This window comes from Bos javanicus, chromosome 5, assembly GCF_032452875.1.
Source record: "Bos javanicus breed banteng chromosome 5, ARS-OSU_banteng_1.0, whole genome shotgun sequence".
In the NCBI taxonomy this organism is placed as follows: Eukaryota; Metazoa; Chordata; class Mammalia; order Artiodactyla; family Bovidae; genus Bos; species Bos javanicus.
Genome location: NC_083872.1, coordinates 25,381,917 through 25,400,249, shown reverse-complemented (window position 1 = coordinate 25,400,249; position 18,333 = coordinate 25,381,917). Strand labels below are relative to the sequence as shown.

The window sequence follows — 18,333 nt, the reverse complement described above, 5'->3', positions numbered from 1 at the left end:
TTCCTAAGAAGAACAAAAGGAAAGATCCTTCCCTTTCTATCTTACAGAGTAAATGATTAACTGAAAACTTTAAAATCTTCCTCCCAAAAGTAACTGACTCCTATATTAAAACACTGATTAAACTAGAATGCTCAAGAAATAAGGTAATCTGGTTATATTTTTTTCTGTTAGAATTCTTTTTGTTAAAACTGAAATGTACTGGAATATTTTCTTATTTTAGTAAATACATTAATAGAGCACAAATCAATTTAGTGAACCTAATTATTGGTGGCTTCTTCTAGTACCTCAGCCTCCCAATGCTGTATATCAACTACGAAATACTTACTATATAAAAATATATGATACTGCAGATATAAAGGGCAGCAGAAATTGAGGTAAATATACTTACTCCATTAATATTTTTGAAATAATTTATTAAATATTAATTTGCTTTCTCTTAAAAAAATCTAAAGAAAAAAATTCTAGTTATTGTAGGATCCTATAGTTGGGCTCCCATTAGGTATTAATTTTTATCTTTTCGTTTTTTTTTCCTGGTTCACTCTAAGTAACTTCAATATTTAAATAAGCAATATATTTTGATCCTCAATCATATTAATTTCAATTCATTATACAAATTACCTATGAGATAGTCCAAAATACCAAGGATTCATGTTTATCTGAACAGATATATACCACTGGTGAAATAAAAATTAAAGTCTTAACCAGTGCAGGGGAAGAACATGGAGGTGCCAATAAGGTGTCTTTTGGTAAGGATAAGGCTAAAGGCAATTTAAATAATCAGTAAAAGACAAAAGACTGAGTCACAGAGAATGAAGACACCTTCTTACTTTTGGCAGGGCTCTCGCAGGAGGCTTTTGCTGTCCCTCTGTCACTGCGCTTTTTTCTGCTTTTGGTGACAGAGAAGAACATACTTCAAAGTCTGTGTGTCCCAGATCCTGTAAGTACTGGTAAAGTGGAGAATTCTGAAAGAGATATAAAATAAATTTCAAGATAATTACTACAGTTGACCTTTTAACAACATGGGTTTGAACGACAGGGCTCCACTTTGATGATTTTCAAAAATAAGTACACACTACAGCACTAGCACTGCATATGGAGGGGTGGCTGAAGCCCAGGGAGAGGAACTGAGTGTAGGGAGGGCTGCCTGTGTGGTTATACGCGGGTGGTGCCTCAACCCCCCTATATTTCAAAGATCAACTATTTCAAAAGTTTTAGAGACCAAATTCAACATTATGACAAGTATGCCCAAACTGAATTATTTACACAACGCCACTTAACATCAAAAGAAAAAAAAAATCAACAAACAATTCAGCAGGGTTAAAACTCAAAGGAAAAACTAAATAAAATAGACATTCTTTGAGTGCCAGCAAGAAAAAATGAATTTAGGAGTATAAACAGATTTAAGCAATTTTTGTCCAAATTTTTGTAGTATTAGAATAAATCGCTTCAAAATAGCTAATCCTGGCTAAATATAGCTCCAAAAAGGGCTCACAGTGAAAAATAGTTATTACTTGAAGCCAAGGAGCAATGATTATAACTGTATCAATTATAAATTTATCATACAATCATACTGATTAAGTCAATCAGGCACAGATGAGTATTACGTATCATTTGTCAGCACTGAAAACAAACTTAAAAAACCAAGAAAGTTACCAAAATAAGCTTACATACAAGCATATGGCAAATAAGAGACAGTGCAGGTTAAGAACAAAAACTGTGGAGCCAGACTATTTGGATTTAGATCCCAACATTGCCTCCTACCAGCTTGGTAACCCATGGCGATTTATAATCTTTCTATGCTTGGGCTGTCTAATCTAAAAATAGATATAATAATTAATACCTAAACCATGGGGTTCTAGGACTAAATAAATATAAAGCATTTGGAGTAGTCCCTGCTGCTGCTGCTGCTAAGTCTCTTCAGTCGTGTCCGACTCTGTGCGATCCCATGGACGGCAGACCACCAGGCTCCCCAGTCCCTGGGATTCTCCAGGCAAGAACACTGGAGTGGGTTGCCATTTCCTTCTCCAACGCATGAAAGTGAAAAGTGAAAGTGAAATCGCTCAATTGTGTTCGACTCTTTGCGACCCCATGGACTGCAGCCCACCAGGCTCCTCTGTCCATGGGATTTTCCAGGCAAGAGTACTGGAGTGGGGTGCCATTGCCTTCTCCAGAGTAGTCCCTAGCACACAGTAATTGTTCAATCTACACCTCAACTTTATATAAGCTATGTGCCAAATGCAGGTTATAGAATAGAACAAACAGAAACATCCTCATCACTATCGAATGAAAATCCATGGGACAATTCTAGATAAATGCTTTACCATCATCATTACTACTGTTATTCCCGTTTCATAGATGAGGAAAGACTCACTCACCTAGAGGAAGCAGGATAGGTCTCACTCCAAAGCTAATGCTCTGAAATATTGTGCTATATTACCTAAAGTTACAAACAGCCTCCTGTGTTTAGAAAAGAAGACACCAAAGAAGCTTACAGAGAAGTTTAGTACAGAGACATGAAGTAAATGAATAATTACAAGAATGTACTGGTTGATATGGAAACAGAGGAGAGGCATCTGAATGAGACCAATACTTTAAGGGAATATATCTTTGAATTTGGAAACATGAGGAAGAGTGGGAATTTGCTGGACTGGTAGCAATTCACTGGCTATTAATTTGAGAGAATAAGAAGATGAATGCCTTCCTTTAAAGCTATGTTTAATCTCTCCTTTGAGAAAAATAGGCAAAGCATTTAAAAATAAGGAGAAAGAACTTACAGTCTCATCCCTAAATCAGATTTAAAATCTCTAGTGGCAGAAATGGTTAATCTTTCTATTACCCATAATGTTTTTTCAAATATTGCCTTGAGTTACTCAACCTATATTTTCAAACTGAACTGTGAATCCCACCTTGCTCTGCCCCTAGAATGGCAAAAGAACAAGAATACTAGTTCTTGTGGGCTGACCTTTAGAAAAGTTTACATATTTAAAAACAAAACAAAACCCAAACTTGTTTTTAAGACAGTAGAATCCTTTCTTCAAACGAATTCCCATGGGGAAGAACAATAAATAAGATGGATCAAAGTGGAGTTATTCTAATTCAAGGGTCATCAAACTTCTTTTGTAAAGGCCAGATAGTAAACATTTTAGGCTCTGCAGGCCATATGGTCTCTGTCGCAACTAATCAAGTATGCTGTAGTGTGAAAGCAGCCACAGACGACACATAGACCGATGAATGTGATTATGTTCGATAAAACCTTATTTATGGAAATAGTGAACTTCTTACAGTTTTCACGTGTCACAAAATAACATTCTTTTGATATTTTTCCCAACCATTAAAAATGTAAAAACCATTCTTTGTTCACCAGCCATATAAAAATAGGCACTGAAGGAGTACAAATTGGCCCAGAGTTTACTGACGACTCCCTACTCAATCAAGATCATGAGGCACACTTTTGACTGCTAACTGTTCTCTGGGAAGGGGCTTAGTGGGTGGGGACCGGGCCAAATTTCTTTTTATTCAAACTGTAAGGCCCTACCTTACAGCAAACTAGCTGATGCTATGTCCAGCAATGACTTCAATGTCCCTTCCTTTTCCAGCTTATGTCACAGCTCACAAAATAACAAAATGGAGTATCTGTAACAGATTTTTAAAAAGTGATTACACAGAAGAGATACAATAAATACTCTGTTCTCCCTTTTTGTTTGCACATTAACTAAGAACATACGCCCTCAGCTTGGATAACCACAGTATGAACCACTATTTCATATTTCACAAAACAGCAACTACTAATTCTTTAGTAAATTCTGGCTTGCCAAGCCATCACTGCTTTGTCTCATGACTTTATGTAACTAAGTTTTTGGCAAAATTTCAGAGACCTCTGAAGACCTCTGTCACCTCTGGAGACAGGGGATGAAGGTAAAGGAGGTTTAGTAAAATGTTAATTCCAGTCACTGTCATATTTCATGTTTGTTCTTCTCTCTTTTTGGCTGTTAATGCAAATCATATCACCTTCTAACACATATAAACAGACTATATGAACACTAAAGCTTTATTGATTATATTTATGATAGCATTCTGCATTGTAGCATTATTTTACTGTTTTATTTGCACTTTTATGACTCAATAACCTTTGAGCCAAAAGAAAATTTAAAATTTAACCAATGATAACACACAAATGAAAAACAAACATCCTTTGGCTAACAAACTGAACATCAGCCAAGATGAACTGACCAAGACAGACCTTGTAAGACAAATTTTAAGAATGCAAAGGGACTTTTAGTAATTATTTTATATTAATTTAAAAACTGTTGGGCAGATAAAATTACCTTTCTCTCTGAACTACCAAATATCATCTACGCACTAACTGAAAGATCTCAGATAGCCAAATCAAGACAAGTGATTTTCAAAAATTCTTCGTCTCGAGACTCCTTTCTAGTCTTAAAAATTATTAAAGGTCCCAAAGAGCTTTTGTTTATCTGGATGCCTAACAATATTTATCATATTAGAAATTTAAAACTAAATAATTAAAATATTTATCAACTTACTTAACAATAAACCTATTATAATAGTCATGGAAACAATTAAAACATTTTAACAACATGATTTTAATGAAATTTTTTTCACAATGAAATAAATGTATTGAGAAAAGTAGGTTGTTTTATATTTTTGCAAATCTCTTATTAAAGTCTGGCATAACAGGAGGAAGTGGGTGGATTTTTATATCTGTTTCTGCACTGAATCAGCTGCAATTTTTTATTTTGGATGAAGTATATAAAGAAAATCAGACCATAAACAGATATGCAGTTGGAAGGGAGGAGTATTTTAAGTCTTCTCTGATAACTGTATTATCGAAAAACAGCCATATCAAACTCTACAAGTGACAATTTTGAAAAGGTTTAACATGAAATATGAAACCATATTGGTGAGCTTTTCATATTTTGTACATGCAAGAGAATGAGAATAATAGAAACAAATAATGTCAGTATAAAACTTGATCACCCAATATAAAACAAATTACTTTTTCTTTTACAACAGGGTGAAGCTCCATACTGCAACAGCCTTAGCCACTATATTTGGAGGTTCGGGACTATTAGGCTTAAAAACAAATACACATACATTTCTGTGATTCATACAATGAGTATTACTATAGGTTGATTCAGCTTTAGAAAGGGACTTTTTGTATGTGTGTGGAGGGTAAGGCAAAGTAGGTGGTGATAAATAATTTTCCTTGTTATAACTTTTTCCCTTGGTTCAAGGGAATAGAATCAAAACGTTTCAGTTGTTTTCTTGAAGAGAAATTATTAGCACTGGATTCAAACTACAATTTTGTAGTACTGGAGAATGTTACTGCTGCCAAAAGAAATATGAGAAATCCCAGACACAGCATGTGGGAGCTTCTCCTCAGGAAATCCTTGTGGTTCACTATTCCTGTAAATTTTAGCTGACAGAAAACACACATCATAGCACCAGAAAGAATTTTGCTAAATGCAAAAATGCCACAAGTCTTTGGTTGTGCTAAGATTGTTCTGATGGCTAAAATATACTCTTGTAAGAAAGTAAACATAAAATAAGACAGGAAATCCCAATATTTTTGCTAGCACTGCAATAAAATGATTCTTTAAGTCCCAGATTACCTGCATTTCATGCTCTCCGCAAAACAGGAGATCCCATGCCAATGGATATATAAAGTTTGAACAACTCATTTAACCAACTGTTTATTTTCTCCATGATTTATGGTGCATTCCACAGAAGTGCCAGTACTATTACTGCTGATTTGCATTTTAAAAGATTAACTGTGCAGAAATGGAGGTGATGTGTAAAATGCTCTTATTAATATGTTTTCTCTTTTAAACCGCTTTAAACCCTTACAGGTACAGCAAGTTGTAATCTTTCAGGTTTTAGCCCAGAAAGGGAAGAAGAGGCCAAATCCAGCAGAATTAGACAACTCATAATAATAAATACTAAAAATCCCCCCGTGTGGCAGGTAATATGTATGCACAGGTGAGAAAACAAAACAGGTTGAGGTCTTTGCTAAGAAAGTTTCATTCTATGACACTTCTTATAAAACTATGGTACACTTGATACTTTCCAACTAAGTTGATGGTTTCAGGAAAATCCTCTCTTGGTCTCAGTTTCCTGAAGTACAAAGAATGCCATGAGGTTCTTAAACTTGTTCAGGTGGTAAAACAAAACTCATGACATTCTTTGGGAAACAAGACAGAAAAGTGGTACATTAAAATGTAGAATCTTGTGCTAACTCAAATGCCATTTTACCCTATGTAAGCAGTCAAGTCTACAGGATGGAAATTCTACAGATTAAATCACCCAGTTTCTTCAGCAACAAAAAAATGATACAATAAAGGTAGAGGAGGTAAAGAAAACTGCTAAAGACTAAAGGGACGTATCACCCAAATGTGATGGATGGATGTTAGGATCCTGGTTTGATTGTAAGAAGACATTTCTGAGATAACTGAGGCAATCCAAACATAGGTATTAGATGATACTAGGGAATTATTAATTTTTTAGATAATTGCATCAGAGTTAGCATTAAAAAACAGAGAGAGTGCTTATCTGTTAGAGATGTATACTGAAGCATTTATGGGTGAAATTAAGTAATGTCTGGGATTTGCTTTAAAATACTCCAAGAAAGATGAGGGTGGGAGAGGAACAGATGAGACAGTTTGGCAAAATGTTAACAGCTGCTCAAGCTGAAGTTGGGTTATGGGTACACAGAACTTTCACTGTATTACTCTTCTTATGTATAAGTTCATTATAATAGTTTTTAAAAGTCAGATGCTAGGTTTTTCCAGAGTCTGGTATAAAAGATTAAAGAAAGTGGCAGAAAAATTGAAAAAATTTAAGTTATTATTTTAATCTAGGAAAAAGATAAGTTTATTAAATTTTAGAAAAGAATTCTCAAGTCCTTACAAACTTCCATATAATGGTACTGGTATTTTTAGTTACCTACTGAAAGAGAATATAACAAAGTACTCTCTAGCAACAAGATTTCAAGTTACCAGTCTTAGTAGAGGTACAAATAAATGGCTAACTACATGTCAATTATTCATATTTACTTTTCAAAAACTAATGTGAAGTTTGTGGGATAAGCAATTTTCAGCTATGTGATTTAGACAGTTAAAACAAATACAAAAACCCAGTATATTCCTATGGAGCAAGTAAGTAGATTTTGGCCCCATTCCCCAACTCTGATATTTGGCAATGTCTGAAGATAATTCTGGTTGTTATAACTGAGGGGATGAGCTTTACTGGCATCTAATGGAGAGAGATCAGGGCTATATTCAACATCTGACAACGCACAGGACGACCCCCACAAGTTATCCAGCTCAAACTGTCAACAGTCCTGAGGCTGAGAAACCCTATTTTACAGTATAAAGAATCACAGATTGAAAAAATTCTCCCCAAATATATACCCCAGCAGCTGCTTTCATTATTTACCTTTTACTTTGGGAGCATGATAGATTCCAAAGCCAAAATGGAAAATTACTTTTCCATGACTTGCCATCTAAGAACCCAACAGGCTCTGTAATAGTGAAATGAGTTACCTTCGAAATAACTGCAGCAGAGTTAACATGTTAAAATTTCAACCAGTCACTAATACCATGCAAAACCAAAATAATCACAGCACTTGGGTACATTTGGAGACTATTTCTAAATGAACTTCTTATTCATCTAACTGAACTTCAATTTTCCAATAAAATAATTTCCTTATTAAAAATTTCTGTTGGGGTCTCAACATAAAAAAAAATATATCTGACTAATGAGGCCACATATGCAACTAGGAAACTTGGATATCTAGATAAACTCAGTTTCTTCCACAGATGGCATCTTACTAAGAAGCGGCTTCCTTTGGTTACTGGCACACCTCTGTCAATGCTACAGGCCCACAAGCATGCACCTGCATCAGGCTGGAAACACCAGCAGAATGCTACGATGCTCTTTCCAAACTAATCCTGATTCCCAGGAGAGCTCAGTTACCCTTTTAGAAAAGCAATCTCTAGTCTGCAACAACTACTGGACAAATTCTGATGCTGGTTCCTCATCAACTATTTGCTTTGTCTTCTAGATGCGGATGACTGAGTGCTAACAGCGTTCCGCCAGAAAAATTTAGCAAAAGGGAAACTTAAATGGCAGTCGTCATCTGCTTATCTACCACTAACCAAATATCTATAGAGCATGTACTAAACTAACTAGAGTTATGGTAATTTTCTGCCATTAACTTCTCTCTAACTTCTCTCTGAGGATATTCAAGAAAAAGTTAACTTTGCTTTACCTATAAAAGGAAACTAAGTTCAAATGCTCAACGTCATGGATTTTTTTCCATTGTTTTTAAATTAAAAATTAAAACAATACCAAAAGATATAAAATGCAATAAAAACTTTTTTTCCCCTGCCCCTGATCCTACCCCTACATCCTCTCCCAAAATGTAATAAACATTCTTTAGCTTGTGAATTCTTCCTCCTAAATTTGGAATCCATTTATGATTGAAAGTGGCTGGCAATGGAGATGGCTAAGATGACTCCGAGATTTTTGGTTTGAACAATTAGGAGGTGCTATTTATATTTATATTATTTTAAAATATAAAATAGCAACAGAGGAACAAGTCTGAAGAGAGAGGCAATGAGTTAGAGGCACCTATGAGACATTCAAATGTAAGTAACTTGGACCTAAGATATTTGGAGATTAGGAGAGTGGCCTAATCTGGATGTATAGATTTGAGTTTTTAGCGAATAGGTATGCTGGCAAACCCATACGATGTCATACAGGTGTGAAAAACAGATGGAGTAAATGAGATCAGCCTGAGATAACACATATGTGAGAAGACAAGAGGGTCCTAAGAGAGATCAATATTTTAGAAAAGAGTAAAGTCAAAGCTGGAAAATAATAAGAGTAATAGTAAAAACTGTTAAGATTTGTTGAGTTGAATATATATTAAGCATAAGTTAAGCATGTTTTACCATACCTAATTTACTCCTAACAAACTTCTAAAGAGGTGTTATTACTACCACTCCCATTTTAGAAGGAAACTAGGATATAGAGAGGTTAAATAACTTGTCCAAGGTCACCCAGCAGAATGGAAGCTAGCTGGGGTGAGTCCAAAGCCTACATGCTTAACCATAACACAAGACTACTCGAGGAAAAAAGGAGATCTAAAAGGAACAACTAAGGCTTCTCTCACAAAAGTTTTCTTATACAGGTATGGTGAGGCCCACAGATCAAGAGACAACTGCCATTGGAAAGACAGTTTGTTATATTCACGTATCTCCAGACGGGAGCAGGCTGCGCCACAGGGGAGGAGAGGGGACGTGGGCGGCACCAGGGTCAGCTGGAAGGGAGAGGAGGGGATTATGGGAGGGAGCCTTCACTGTGGTTTGTGTGGGAAGGAAGGCAGCAAAGCAAGCAGGCTTCAGACTGGCGAAATGGATGATTTCAGCAGGCTCTAGAGCACAGAGTCTGTCCTGAGTAGGGTCTGGTAGTGACCCCAGGGTGACTAGGCAGACAGACAGTAGCCAGGTGAGCAGTTTCTTCGTAACCTGGAAGGAGCAGCAATCCCTGCAGGGTCAGCAAGGCTCCAAGTTGTTAAATGCAACAGAATACAGAAAGTAAAACAATGGCTAATAAACTTATATGTCAGATTTTATACTCTGTAAGGTTTAAAATGCAGGCCCTGCATGGTACTATTTTTAACTCAATTATATATTTCCCCCTTTTCTTCAGGCTCTCCTCACCTCAAGTTATTCCCTTTCACTGCTAGCTTTAAGTTTCACAGAACTACAGTCTCTCAAATTGAATTTTTTTCCCCTGTGAATATATTTTGAAAATGGCAGCTCCTCCAGATCTTCATAGAACTACTGCTCTTATGATCTACCAGCTCTTTGATTTTCCTTTTCACTCATTCCACTGCTGCAGTTTCCCAGAGGCTACAGGGCCCACAGGCAGTGGATATCTCAAAATGGTCCTTGACCTGCTCCCTCTGCCTATTTTGCAGGTTACAACAGCATTTACTTCCGGTTTGGAAATGTCAGTGGAAGCTGCTAATTCTGTTTGGTGCAACCAGATGCACTTATTTCTCACAAGAAGATGATCAGTGTAGGCTCCCATCTGTTTGTTGATTCCCTCCCTACTAATTCCTCCCCAAACAAAGCAGCACCAAACATTTACCGAGTAACCACACTGCCAGGCATTGTTCTAAGCATTTTTATACAATAATTCTCATCTTTACAATAACCTTTTATGGCAGAGCTCATTTAAGGGAAGAGGAAACTAAGGCACAGAGAGACCAAGTAACTTGGTTGGCCACGGTCACAGAGCCTGTAAATGCTAAGAGTCAGGATATGAATCGAGGCAGCCTGACAGAGTCAAAGCTGTTATTTACTTCACTACATCGCAAATAAGAAGTTCATTAACTTTGTTTTATATAGTATTTTGTACAGTTTGTGTATTTTTTTAACCAGAAGCTGAACTTGTGACTTTTAAATTACTTAACAGATTAAGTTAGAAAACTCAAAACAGATCCGCATAAGTCTCCCAGTAATATCTACATTTATTACCCATCATTTCTCTTTCAGATGAGCCATAATTCACATGAATTTGCCTCAGATTACACAAGCTTAGAAGCTGGCTACAAAGAATATTGTTTGACCCAGACTTCAAAGTAGTTTGCAAGAGTAGAGTATTATTATAGTGAAAATATATTTATGTGTTATTTGTGTGGGAAAAGGTACCCCAAAAGAGAGGCTGAATTCTTAATTTAGCAAATGAATGGAATGATCCTGAGCACCTTTCTATATAAAAATTAATGATCTACTTGACTGTTACACATTTCTTTTATTTAAAGCATCATACCATATCAAAGCAAAATGCTAACTACTGTCGAATGTTAGATGCTATATGACCTCTGCAAGTTTTTATTAAACACAAAAGCAATAGGAAAATAATTAACTATCAACAGAAAGTAGTAGGAAGCATTGGCACAAAAACCTGAAACTGTGTGAGGCAGAAGTAACTGTTAATGAAGACTTTACGCCTGTACAAATCTGTTCTCAGAAGCCTTCGATTTCCATCCCCTTGTTAACAGAATTTATCAAATTGCTTACAGGTATCTTTTCTTTAAAAGTCTAAGAAAAGTACTATAATTTATTTAAGTTACATATTTTTAAACGTTCCTACCATATCAACAGAATCTCTAAAAGATCTTTTATTCAAAACAAAATCTTTAAGGAGAAAGATATCTGTAATTAGAGGAATTTGATGGAGAATATTTGCCTTGAAACAGTTTATTAACCATTATAAATGTTTTAAAAATCTTTTATCTTTGAACATAGTTTAAAGTTGTAGGTCTAAATGTGATTATCACATATAGAACAGCATTGTTTTTGAAGAATGTGATTGAAAAGGATAAACTGTTGTCAATTGCTTTGATTTTCTTATTTTTTCAGTTAACTGAAGAACTCCACAAAATAAGCTGACGAGGAAGACTGTCATTACCAAATTACACAAGGTAGCTATTTTCTCTATTTTTAATGAAGAAACTTTTGGTATATCAACAGCTAAAACAGTCACAATTAATAAACCCTACAAAGGAAAATACATTTTCCCATTACTATTAACTATATTGCTAATATATGGAATTTCTACAGACCTTTCAATTATCTCTAATTAATACACAATCATAAAGCATAATTTAAAAATAACTATTTATTGCTCCCACCTTCAACCTTGAATAATACAGGAAAAGTATATTGCAAAATTAAAGATATTATAAAATAACAGGAAATACTTTTTGGAGTATATACATTTCAGCATAACTTCTAAATTACTATTCCAAAAGTCCCCAATTCACGTGTTAATTGTTCCTCATTATCAACAAAGCAAAAATCTAATCATAGAATTAAAAAAGATTAAGCTAAAAAGGTTCATAAATGGGTTTAATTAGGGTCCAACTAATTAAACTACTCACAGACAGCATAGTTCTAAATCCTCCAATTGAGCCAGAGGAAAAATTTACTGCCTCTTGACCATATTCTTTTGATCCGTACACTTCTTTCTTTGATGGTTCCCACTTGTTTCTCCAGAACTACAGTACAAAATGGCCACTGAACTGGAGGGTGTGTCCTCATCATTACTAAGCATTTTGCTATCAGAAGCAGCTCTTTGAAAAAACCTGAACATAATTTCTTCAGTGCCATTCAATATTACTCTGTAACTGCAGAAGCAGTAATAAGGACGGTGGTGTTTAAAAAATGCCATTAGAGATTATTACTTAATATTTATGTTAGTTTGTTTTTTTTAAACCAGCAGCAAATAAGACATCTATTCATAAATTCTCCTGGTTTCAGGCTTCTGTTTTCCAGCAGAAATTCATCCTATCCAGTTAATTTTTCATGAAATGTTATAAACAACAAAAAGCTTAGAGAGATTAACTTTACATTTTTTCCTATAATAGTACAAATTACTTAAGTACAACAGTATCTAATCCAAAACAAAACATATCCATCAAAAGAAAGATGAAGAGATGCAAAGGGAGAGCACTCACACGGCTTACAGGCTCAACTGATTAAAAGCAAAGAGCAACAGTGACTTGGTCTTAACTAAGCAAAGAGAAGACAGTAATCCTGATTGACCCCCTGTAGTTCTGATGCTACCCTTAATGTTACTCAATATCTTGTTAATCAACTGGCCTATACTGGGCACTTAACTGAATATAGAGCAGAAAATATATATAGTGAGAAATATAGTGAGAAAGGAAAACCATCATTTTCAACTGCTTTTGAAAAAAAAATTGGAGCCATGTTGAATACATTGGCAAAATGCTGGGTGTGAGAAGAGCGTACAACAAACATCAAAGTGAGGTTTGGGAAGCCCTATTAGATCCCATCTAACCTTATTTTCTTTTTTCCTTATCCTAAATAATAATAATAAATGTGGAGGCAGAATTTGTGATTCTGTTAAGAGATAGTGGGGACGTCTTTCTCTCAAATAATTCATTATACTCTATCATCAGGGAGATTTTGTAAGGAAAAGTAAAATGAAAAGAACATGGCAAAATATACACTAAAATAGAAAATCTACTTTAATAAAGGTGTTAAAGAGATATGAGGTTAATGATTGTGGATTTATCAGCAAAAATCCCCAAACAGGATATAGATGGCCAGATTCTGTCAGCAAAATAAATTAAAATGTGGATTAAAAATTAAATCGTCAAATATTTCAAATAAAGACAAATGGGCATTTTGATCTTCTGCAGTGGGAATAACAGTAATAAGCATGTAAGCAATATTCTAAAAAGCCAGAGGCAATGAAGTCAGTACACTAATACTATACCCCTGAGTAGTACACTGAGCTTCGGCCTTTTCTCCTAAATCCTTAAGCATGATTTGCTTCTGGGAACTCAGAAAACACCTGGAATGGAATCAGGAAAATGAAAATTGAGCCAGGGTTATTGATATAAAAATAGACTGGAAATGAGCAGAATCTCTTCCTGTATTTTCTAATGAACGGAAGCCTTTAGGGGCTTACTCTCATTAACTCAACCCACCTATCAGATTCAAGAAAAATTTAATACTCAAGGATGATCTGGTATAACTCCTCTATAACAGATGGCAAGTAAGCATTAGAGAAATTAAGTGATTCATTTAAGATATCATTGCTAATTCATGTTAATCTCTTGACTATTAGATTAGTCCCCTTTCCACAATGTTTTCAAAGTATGAAAGTCGTTAATATAACTACATAAGCTACCAAGGTAACCAGTAAAAGTAACTTAAGAATTGTATATCGGACAAAGGAACTTGCATTTTAATAAATGCAATAAATAGAGATCTACTTACTGTCTTTTGCACTGTCAATATATTTTTTAAAATGTTAAAATCTATATTGGAGCTCTGAGGATATGTGATGAAGCCAAAACAGTAGAAACAATATGACACAGACAGAAAAAAAGCGACTTGTCCCTCAAGAAAAAATTTTACAGTTCATGTTAAATAAATTTATTCTTGTATATATGGTAATAAACTAGCTCTGGTCTTAATGGTCAATCTTATATGTCAATACAGTTCTGATTTAATAACTCCACTAATCAATATCCTTTCTATTATAGATAAGTGATAAAAACATGAATTTTGTCATGCTTCTGATCTCAGCTACTAGTCAGAAGTAAATTATATAATACAATTGTGAAGCTTTGTGTACTACAGGTAACTGAAAATGCATTTTAAGGAATAATAATATACCATAATACCTAAAATTTTGTATGTATAATTTTTTTCAGAGAGCAAGCTCCACTATCAAAACAGCAAATACTATCAACATACACAGACAGAAAAAATTTCCTTCCATTAGTCAAATCAATAAAGCACATAGGAAAGAACCTACAAATGTTACTTATAAAAAATGCCTTACTGTTCTTTAGAGATGTATAATAACCTTTAAAAATATAACAAAATGAGAATCTCTCTCAAGCAAGAGAGGGTTTTTTGTACCTTTCTTGTAGATATGGGAGATTGTGTAAGTGCCATCTCACATTCATTTGACTGCCTTAGTGCTGGGGGTCAGAGAAAGCTAAACCTGAACACGTTGCCAACAAAGGGTTAACATTTAATTATTTACTGATGAAGGAGGGAGAGAAGGCAAGACAAGAGGGGCTTTCCCAGTTCTGAGCATTTAGGTTCCCCAGTCATGAACAAAGGAAAAAAGAATGAATTTCAACAAATATCAAAAGGAGTTCAACGACAAAAAAAGGTTATCACGGACAGAGAGTTTACAGAGTAAAAACATCCCTTGAGGATAATGCTGTCCCTCTAAGAAAGTTACAAAAAAAAAAAAAAAAAAAAGGCTTAGCTGCACTACAAATAAGGCAAAGAGGTAAAAATATCTGTCCTTCAAATAAATGTTTATTTTCAGATACTCTTCCCTCTAGGAGTAGAAGGATTCAAGATAGGATAAACAACTCAAAATTTCTGCAATTAATCTATAATTAAAAAAATCCAACAGCTATGAATGAGCAATCAGAACTAGTCACTTAAGGTAACTAGAGAATTCTTACTCTCAAAACATCTTAAGAAATTCCAATAACAGATCAAAATGACAATACTGCTATCTCAGTATTTATTTTGCTTAATACTCATGTTAGATATGGAGTCCATCATTTTCTAAACTTTGTCCCGTTGCTGCTCAGTCAGAGGTCCCAGTGTGAGGTGATGTCTTTCCCACTTCAGCCTCCAGGGGGTAGTCGGGCTCCAAGATAAAGAAACTAACTTTTAAGATATTCATATACATGGAATCTAGCCCTGATGAAAGGAAAACAGTCAGATTCTACGGTAAGGACCAGGAACTGGTCTGGAAACCTCACTCGTCCTTCCATTTCTTAATTCATCCTCTACATCATTGTTCAGTCCAGGAGGGCTCAAAGGTAGCTTCTGGAGGGAGAATACAAAAGACCAAAACTATAAGAAAACAGTGCAATTGATAACCAAGGAATAATAACCAAGGAAACTGGTATTAAACCAAGTCATTTTGAAAATGTTTGAAATAGAGAAAAGATGCGATTAGAATATTTTCCAAATATATGCTTGATTTAAAATTCAAAATTTTAATTTTAATGGGGCACATGACTCCCTTGAGTTAGTATTAAGACATAAATAAGCCTGATGTTTGATTCTGAAAATCATTATAAATAATAGTATTACATCAGATATACTAAAAAAACCATTAAACTTTCTTAGAAGAGAGGTTAGGTCCTATGATGGATGTGGTAGGCTGTTTATTCCAACCTCTAAATTACATTCCTGCCTAGTGCAACTCTTGTATTAAAGAGAAGAAAGAGCTGAATGTAATATTTTCCAAATTATCTTGCAGCTAGGGCTCTAGATGCACATCAGTTCAGTTCAGTCACTCAGTCGTGTCCGACTCTTTGTGACCCCATGGACTGCAGCACCCCAGGCCTCCCTGTCCATCACCAATTCCCGGAATCCACCCAAACTCATGCCCATTGAGTCAGTGATGTCATCCAACCATCCCATACTTTGTCATCCCCTTCTCCTCATGCCTTCAGTCTTTCCCAGCATCAAGGTCTTTTCAAATGAGTAAACTCTTTACTCAGGTGGCCAAAGTATTGGAGTTTCAGCTCCAACATCAGTCCTTCCAATGAATATTCAGGACTGATCTCCTTTAGGATGGACTGGTTGGATCTCCTTGCAGTCCAAAGGACTCTCAAGAGTCTTCTCCAACACCACAGTTCAAACGCCATCAATTCTTCAGCACTCAGCTTTCTTTATAGTCCAACTCTCACAACTATACATGACTACTGGAAAAAACATAGCCTTGACTAGACGGAACTTTGTTGGCAAAGTAATGTCTAAGCTTTCTAATATGCTGTCTAGGTTGGTCATAACTTCTCTTCCAAGGAGTAACCGTCATTTAATTTCATGGCTGCAGTCACCATCTGCAGTGATTTTGGAGCCCAAAAAGATAAAGTCTGACACTGTTTCCCCATCTATTTACCTTGAAGTGATGGGACTGGATACCATGATCTTTGTTTTTTGAATGTTGAGCTTTAAGCCAACTTTTTCACTTTCCTCTTTCACTTTCATCAAGAGGCTCTTTAGTTCTTTGCTTTCTGCCATAAGGGTAGTGTCATTTGCATATCTGAGGTTACTGATATTTCTCCCGGCTATCTTGATTCCAGCTTGTACTGGAATCCAGCCCTGTGTTTCTACTGATGTACTCTGCATATAAGTTAAATAAGCAGGGTGACAATATACAGCCTTGACGTACTTCTTTCCCGATTTGGAACCAGTCTGTTGTTCCATGTCCAGTTCTAACTGTTGCTTCCTGATCTGCATACAGATTTCTCAGGAGGCAGGTCAGGTGGTCTGGTATTCCCATCTCTTTCAGAATTTTCCACAGTTTGTTGTGATCCACACAGTCAAAGGCTTTGGTGTAGTCAATAAAGCAGAAGTAGATGTTTTTCTGGAACTCTCTTGCTTTTTTGATGATCCAACGGATGTTGGCAATTTGATCTCTGGTTCCTTTGCCTTTTCTAAAACCAGCTTGAACATCTGGAAGTTCACAGTTCACGTATTGTTGAAGGCTGGCTTGGAGAATTTTGAGCATTACTTTACTAGCGTGTGAGATGAGTGCAACTGTGCGGTAGTTTGAGCATTCTTTGGCATTGCACTTCTTTGGGACTGGAATGAAAACTGACCTTTTCCAGTCCTGTGGCCACTGCTGCGTTTTCCAAATTTGCTGGCATATTGAGTGCAGCACTTTCACAGCATCATCTTTTAGGATTTGAAATAGCTCAACTGAAATTCCATCACCTCCACTAGTTTTGTTTGTAGTGATGCTTCCTAAGGCCCACTTGACTTCACATTCCAGGATGTCTGGCTCTAGGTGAGTGATCACACCATCGTGATTAGCTGGGTTATGAAGATCCTTTTTGTATAGTTCTTTTGTGTATTCTTGCCACCTCTTCTTAATATCTTCTGCTTCTATTAGGTCCATACAATTTCTGTCCTTTATTGAGCCCATCTTTGCATGAAATGTTCCCTTGGTATCTCTAATTTTCTTGAAGAGATCTCTAGTCTTTCCTATTCTATTGTTTTCCTCTATTTCTTTGCACTGATCACTGAGGAAGGGTTTCTTATCTCTCCTTGCTATTCTTTGGAACTCTGCATTCAAATGGGTACATCCTTCCTTTTCTCCTTTGCCTTTCATTTCTCTTCTTTTCACAGCTATTTGTAAGACATCCTCAGACAACCATTTTGCTTTTTTGCATTTCTTTGTCTTGCTCCCTGTCTTGATCCCTGTCTCCTGTACAATGTCAGGAACCTCCAACCATAGTTCATCAGGCACTCTATCAGATCTAGTCCCTTAAATCTATTTCTCACTTCTACTGTATAATAGTTAGAGATTTGATTTAGGTCATACCTGTATGGTCTAGTGGTTTTCCCCACTTTCTTCATATTAAGTCTGAATTTGGCAATAAGGAGTTCATGATCTGAGCCACAGTCAGCTCCAGGTCTTGTTTTTGCTGACTGTATAGAGCTTCTCCATCTTGCTCAAGGCTATGTTTTTTCTTAAGCTCTGTACTAATAATTATATAACAACAATGTATCTTGCTCAAGGACATGTTTCTCCTTAACAAGAATCTTCTGACTAATCTTGTTATATTAAGACAGGTTGTGGGAGTGGGTCTGGTATAAGTATATAAGGCCTTGATAAGACTAGTGAGGGGGCACTCTCCACCCCCTTCTGATGTCTATGTCAGAAGCTTTCTCTGTCCTTTCTCATTGTAGTAAAACTTCTGCCACACAA

General features: G+C 35.8%; 1 protein-coding gene across 7 annotated transcripts in view; it reads right to left on the bottom strand.

The window, feature by feature from the left end:
- Positions 1–18,333, bottom strand: part of VEZT (vezatin, adherens junctions transmembrane protein) — a 79,697-nt gene that overhangs the window by 51,413 nt on the left and 9,951 nt on the right. For 5 of the 7 annotated variants that reach the window (XM_061415777.1, XM_061415774.1, XM_061415778.1 and 2 more), the window contains exon 2: positions 828–962. In XM_061415777.1, coding sequence (XP_061271761.1) covers positions 828–962 — 135 coding nt within the window. Of the gene's footprint in view, positions 1–827; positions 963–3,535; positions 3,664–11,977; positions 12,090–18,333 lie in introns of those variants that run through there. The other 2 variants (XM_061415779.1, XM_061415780.1) reach the window with 2 other exon arrangements.